The 6,708-nt window shown below is 62.6% G+C and overlaps 1 protein-coding gene across 1 annotated transcript; it reads right to left on the bottom strand.

The window, feature by feature from the left end:
* Nucleotides 1–475: 475 nt before the first annotated feature.
* On the bottom strand, nucleotides 476–6,239 carry LOC112123372 (CD97 antigen-like; the record flags this gene model as incomplete). Its single annotated transcript, XM_026661939.1, has 8 exons — nucleotides 6,188–6,239; nucleotides 4,468–4,599; nucleotides 3,533–3,582; nucleotides 2,998–3,108; nucleotides 2,432–2,606; nucleotides 1,369–1,482; nucleotides 912–1,144; nucleotides 476–640 (listed from the first exon to the last, which is right to left on the bottom strand). Coding segments are annotated over exons 1-8 (1,032 nt in total), but the record flags the coding sequence as incomplete, so codon positions are not given.
* Between the last annotated feature and the right edge of the window lie 469 nt (nucleotides 6,240–6,708).

Raw genomic sequence — 6,708 nt, 5'->3', positions numbered from 1 at the left:
GCTAAGGTGCTGCAGCTCAGGACTCCTGGGTTCTACCAGCTCTGGGATGGGAGCAGGGTCTGGGGTCAGAGCAGGGGGCTGGGGGGCAGGACTCCTGGGTTCAATTCCCAGCTCTGATGTCAACCTCCCCGTGTCTCCTTGAGTGAGGCATTTAACCCCTCTCTGGCTCTGTGTGATGGGGATGGGGAGGGCTCCCTGCCCTGCAATGCAATGGGGTGAGCCCCCTGCCCCTGCTGCCCCCCAGCTTCCCGGCCAGGCATGCAGGCACGTCGGTCGCTGCTACGTGGGGAGTCTCCCTGTGCCCTTGGGGATGGGGGGGCTGCTTGTGCCCCTGATCAGATCCAGGGCCCCGCCCGCCAGTGGGGAATGGGTTTACTCAGGGAGGAATCTGGAGTGACTCCTGCTCCGCTGGGGACGATTGAGGGGAAGAGCAGAACCAGACCAGCCCTGAGGTCCCAGCGAGGGCCGCGCCTACCTCCAGCTCGTAGAAGGCCATGAGCACGGCGAAGCTGGTCAGGTGGTTGCACTGGCAGCGGGTGATGGTGGCGTTCAACTTCTGCAGGGTGCAGCCATTGGTGGCCCAGCACTTGCTGTCAGGCTTCCAGTAGGCACAGAGGAGGCGCAGGTCGGTCTTGTTCTCCTGGGGACAGAGAGACGCTTGGGGCATGGGGGGCAGGAGCGGGGTGGGGGGCTGGCTGGGGCCGCACAGGGGGCAGGACTCCCCAGGCCCCGAGAGTGCAGGTCGGGGGGGTACGAGGGGCTGGGCTGGGGGCACAGAACATCAGTTTGTCCCTGTGCGGGAGGCGGATTCGCCTGCTGCCCGGGGTGGGGGGTGTTACTAGAGATGGGCCCAGGCTCTGCCCCCCAGCGCCCCAGGCTCTCCTCCCCCCATGCCCAGCCCAGGGGCTCACCGGCACCGGGTGGCTGAAGCGGATGCTGACAGAGAGGCCGAGTGCCTGGGGGTCCGGGTCACTGATGAAGGCCGACACCACCGGAGACAGCACACGGTAGCTGGGCCGCCCTGGCTCCTGCGCCCCCTTCCCCGTCTGGCCGATCTTGTCCCACTCGGGCGCCTCCACCAGCCCAGCACCGTCCAGGATGGGGCTCATCCCCTGGTATGTCAGCAGCCCGGCCAGTGTGAAGCCTGCGAGAGACAGAGGAGATGGATGAAATGGGGGGCAGGAGGGGCCCAGGGGCAGACTGGTGCCAGGGGTGCTGTGCTGCTGGGGATGCTGCCCCCAATGCCCTGGCCACGCCCCGTCCCCCTACACACCCCAGCCTGGCACCAAGGGGCGCTGTGCTGCTGCTCCCAATGCCCTGCCCATGCCCATCGCTATACACACCCCAGCACAGGGGATGACCACATACCGTCTTTCTGCCCTGGGGCTCCAGCCCAGTTTAATTCCATCTGCGTCTTGCTCTGCTGCAGTGTCACGGTCTCCTGGCTCTGGTTCCCAGCCTGCCTGACGGCCAGCCCCAGCTCTGCAACCACAATACCAGCCAGGGCTCACATCAGAGACATGGAGAGGAAGTCTGTAGCCAGGCAAGGTGCTTTCCTGGCTGTGGGGGGAGCTCCCAGCTACTCCAGTCCCGGCCTCTCCCAGCAGGGGGCGCTGTGGGGAGCCGGGTGGGAGCACTGGCTGTGGGGGGTGTCACAGAGTCCCCGGGCGATGCTCTGGAACTGCTCCCCACAAAGCTAGTCAGGACTTTGGGGAGCCTCCTCTCCCATGGAGCAGACTGTCTTCAGGGCAAGAAGCTCACACGGCTTCACCTCCTGGGTCTGCCCTTGGAGCATTCAGCATATGCCCCTCCGTGCGCTTCCCACAGCGAGTCCGCCCAGGCGGGGTCCTGGGGAAGCCAGAAGTCCTGTACGCACCCCCACTTCGCAGTCAGCCGTGACTCTCAGCCAGCCAGTAAAACAGAGGTTTATTAGATGACAGGAACACGGTCTAAAACAGAGCTTGTAGGTCCAGAGAACCGGATCCCTCAGCCGGGTCCATTCTGGGGTCCCGCGAGCCAGACACCCACATCTGCCCTCACTCCCCATCCCCAGCCAGCTCCCAACTGAAACCCCCTCCAGCCCCTCCTCCTCTGCTTTGTTCCTTTCCCGGGCCAGGTCATCTGACCTCTTTGTTCTCCCACACCTTTAGCATCCCCTTGCAGGGGGGAAGGGCCTGGCCATTAGTTGCAAGGCGACAGAGGTCAGTCAGAAACTGAGGCACCCACACAGTATTCAGAGGAAACATTAAGAACAGTCCCACTTTGTCACAGGGGGGAGTTCCCGTCTCCCAGCAGGGGGCACTGTGGGGACTGGGTTGGGAGCACTGGCTGTGGGGGGAGAGGTCCTGTCTCCCAGCAGGGGGCACTGTGGGGAGTGGGGCGGGAGCATAGGCTGCGGGTGATGAAAGCCCAACTGGGGCCAGGTGCTGACCTGTGCCGTTGGGGGATGCGATGCTGATCGTGCTGTCAGGCAGGGTCAGGGCCAGTGTCTTCAGCAGCTTCTCCACTATGGCCATCAGCTCCGTCGCGATCTGGTGTCTCCACTTCACGCTCTCGCTCTGCTGCCCGACCAGATTTATCTGCTTCTCCAGAATGTCCAAGAAGCCCTGGCCAAGCAAACGTGGGGGGTGTTGGTGTCACAGTGCCTGAGCCCCTGCCATGCCCCCCATTCCTAGATTGCTAGTCTTCCGCTGCCTTCCCACAATCCCCCTGAAAGGAAAGACAAGTTCTCCTGCAATTCACATCGCTGTTGGGAGGTCAGACTAGATGATCACAATGATCCTGTGTAGCCTAGGAACCTAGGAGAGCAGCTTCTTGGGCACAGAGCCCACTGGAGAGGCAGGCATGGGAATTTTTGGGCAGTGCTGCTGTTTATTTATCTCCTGTTCCAGGCACTGCATCCCTATAGATCGCCCTGAGACTAGATCCAAGTAGGAGCAGCGATTCCTCCCCCTAACGGGAACAAACCCAGCAAGGCCCCGAATTTTGGCTTGGCACCTGCAGCTGCCCCATCACAGACTCAGCGCTCTGAGCCTTCATCTGCTTCAGCTCCTCCAGCGCCGCCTTGCAGAGACGTCCCACCTGTGCCTGGAAGCTGCCCAGAAAGTTCTGCAAAACAAGGCCCAGGCCTGGCTCAGGAAAAGAGATCACAGACTCGCAGCCCACCTCCCCCCGTCCCGAGAGGCTCCCTCGGCTCAGAAGCCAGGCGCCAGAGGGAGCGCGGGCAATGCCCCGTCTGGCCCCTAGGGGGGTGCACGGCGTTTGCAAGGGATGGTGCGGGAAGGCGGTTGCAAGCTGAAGCATGTTGCAGCAGCCTAATGCTGCTGATCCTGGAGGGTGAGAATCACCCCTGGGGCAAAGGCCTAGGCCGTGGCTGGACTGCAGGGGCTCCAGGGACTGGCCACTGGCTCTTTGCCCAGGGGCGAGTTTGGCCCCAGAATCCTCGTGGGGCGAGATCAGTGAAAAGCAACGTGGCACTAAAGGGGAATCGGGGTTTATCCCCCCCCCCCCACGGGGTCTGTGCCCCACTCACCTTGGCTTCGGCAGAGTTGTCATCATCCGGCAGCGGGGGGCAGGTGAGCTCTGGGGATGGAAAGGGAGGAGGAGTGAGAGATGGGGCGGGGGAAATGTGGGGTCTGGCTGGGTAGGTGCATGCACCAGAGCCAGGCACAGAGAGCAGGACTCATTCCCTCCAGCAGGGGGCAGCAGGGACACACCCAGCCCATGTCAGTGATATGGGTGTAATAGATCCTCTCCCAGCAGCGGGAGCAGTGACTCCCCCCCACACACACTCAGCCCCACACGTGCCCAGCCCCTTTTCCCCATCCTCTGCCCACAAGCTGGTCTCTGTGAAAGGAACCGTCCCCCCTCCCCGTCCTAGGGGGACTGAGCCGCAGTGGGGTGGGGCGGGGGCTGTGGAATCATCCCAGCCGTATCTCCCCTCAACCCTCTATCCCAGCTGTGCGTGGTTCTGGTGTGTGTTGGGGGTGGGGGGGTGAATCCAGCAGGGAGCCCGGGCTGGCCCCACAGTGACCTCTAGTGGCCACTAGGCACAGACTGGGCCCCCTGCTTCCATCTTCCCAGGGCAGAGAATCCAGCCGTGCAGCAGAAATACAGGCACTGCTGGGGTGGGGGAGATGCCCGGCCCCTGGCAGCCCTGCTCACCCCTCCCCAGCCTGGTCCCTGCTCCACTCCCAGAGCCAGACATGGGCACGCTGGTGGCTGTGGCTCTGAGACAACCGGAAACACCCCAGTAGACGGACAGGCTGGGCTGGGGGGAGGTGAGAGCCTGGAGGCTGAGCCCTCCCTGGCCAGGGCTGAGACCCAAAGGGACCTCGTCCATGGGGGGCAGGGGGGCTGATGCACCGTCCCAGACCAGTTCCCAGTTCACTGCTCCCTCGGGCAGGACCCCAGGCCTTGCCAAGACCCCCCAGGTGTCCCCTCCATGCCCCCCGCGGCAGGACCCACCTTGGCACAGGGTCCTGTTCCTGTTGGAGGGGACATAGCCGGCCCGGCACTCACACCAGTAGCTTCCGTAGGTGTTGACACACTTGTCATTGGGGCTGCAGATATCTGCGGTCTTGTTGCACTCGTCAATGTCTGAGAGGGGAAAGCGGGGGGGGGGTCACACACAGCACGGCTAGGGGTTCACAGGGGGTGAATGACTATGGAGGCATCCCCCACCGATTGCAGGGGGCATGGTCTGTCGGTCGGTCTCTCTCCTCCATCTAACCCCCTCCCATTCTATTCTCCTTTCTTCCCTGCTATTTGCAGTGCCCCAATCCCTGCAGTGCAACTCCTCCCCCACCCCCCAGATCGGGGGGTCCAACCTTTTCCAGACCAGAACCCTGCGATCCCCTCCCTGCACCAGCCCTGACAGAGCAGGGTTAAGTCGGGGGCCCGATCAGCCAGTTAAGCTGCAAAGGGGAAGTGACTTAGGCTGCCTGGGAGGGGACAGGTGGGGCTTCTATACAGCCCGAGGGCTGGCCCCAGTGGTGGGGGCCTGAGGCAGGGGGAGCTAGGAAGCCCCGAGTGGGGCTAGGGAGCCGTGAGAGGGGCTAGGAGCCCCAGAAGAAGGGTTTCGCTAGCAGGCATAAGAGAGAGGGGTCTGACTTTGAAAGGCTCCCCCAGAATGGGGATCACAGTGTGACCTGGCCGGACGGCCGAGACACGGGGCAGCCGCGACTCCGGGAGCTGCAATGGTGGAAGAGAAGAAAGGGGGCGCTGAACTGGAGCTAGTCGCCAGAAGGGCAGCGTTACAGACCCGTTCGGGATACACCCAGCCCCGCCCCTCCCATGGAGCACTAGGAGAAGGGTGGGTGGGCTGCGCCCAGGGGAGTGCAGGGGAATTGGGTGCTCTCCCTTTAATCTAGTTTCTTTGCTCTCTGGTGGCTCACGGGGGTCTGTGGCAGAAGCCTGCAGACCCCCACATGCGGCCAGGCCCTGCACGGCTGGTAAACGGGTTGTTTGGAATCCAGCTGGATCCAGGGGATCCCCCTATTCCTAACACTGCACAGTGAGCAGCGGCCCCACAACGTCCATTCCCGGACCCTGCTGTGACCCCCAGGCCCAGGGCCCCGCGGGGCGAATCCACTGAGCCCAGAGACGGATGATGCCAGCTCGACACTCGCTGCCGATCCGGACTGTGGAAGCCGAAGCCGGAAGAGACCCGCCCAGCCTGACCCCCAGCATAGCCCCAGCCGGAGTCGCCAGCCAGCGGTACATGAATCCGGCCCCAAACGGAGCGGACTTTACGGCCCTCGCTGCCTCCTGGGGCCTTTCACCACTGTGGAGAGTCTGATCTGACAGACGGGCCCCGCCCTGCCCCGGCACAGAGAGCCCTGCCGTGATCTAGCCAAACACTGGAGGGCCGTGCACCCGCCAGGCTGCCAACGCGGGTAGCGCCAGCTGCCGGGCAAGGGGGGATACACGGGGGATGTCGGGGCTCCATGGTGCAGCGGGGTCACTCACCCCGTGCAGGGAGTGGGGTTTTCTACCTAGGCACCCGACCTGTACGTGCAGAGACGCACTCATTCCGGCCAGCCAGCCCCTGAGGAGCCTGCAGTCCTGTCTGGGGCAATGAGAGCTGGAGAAGCAGAGCTGGGACGAAAACCCCTTGAAGTCAGTGGTGCTGCACCAATTTACACCACAGGGGCTCTGGCCCCCGCTTTGTGACCATTTCACATACAGCAGCACTGAGTTGGTGGCGACGCATGGGGGATGGGCGCATCATCAGTCATTCCCGCGGGTTGGGGGAAGCGGTTGAGCCGTTGCGGAAATGGCCATGACCGATTCTCCTGGAAATCCCAGCCAGGAACGAGTGCTGGAATTCGACATTTGCCTGCTTATTAACCCAACATTTCAGTCGTCCAATCAGGAAGCAGAGAAAGACCATGGGACTCAGGTAACCAATTGTACAACATCAGTGACAAGTTTTTGGAGCAAACAGTTTGCCAATAAAATCACAGACATTTATCCACTCAAACAGTCGAAGGGTCGGCTGGTGAACGAGGAGGCTTGGATCAGCATGCAGAGCTGTTCTGCTGACTCCCCTGGCGTTCAGAACTGCAGTGGCCTATCAGTCACCATCCCTGGGGACAGATGGGTGACGATCCTTCCTGAGGACTTAGGGGCAGGGCCACAGAAGAAAGCTAAGCTCTCCCCGATATTTATCCATAACGCTTTTGCTTCACACAGACATCCTTGTGG

Source organism: Terrapene carolina, unplaced genomic scaffold (assembly GCF_002925995.2).
Source record: "Terrapene carolina triunguis isolate 2854851 unplaced genomic scaffold, T_m_triunguis-2.0 Scaffold19962, whole genome shotgun sequence".
NCBI lineage: Eukaryota > Metazoa > Chordata > Testudines > Emydidae > Terrapene > Terrapene triunguis.
Note: the sequence above shows the minus strand (reverse complement) of the source record. Positions and strands in the feature narration are given on the sequence as shown.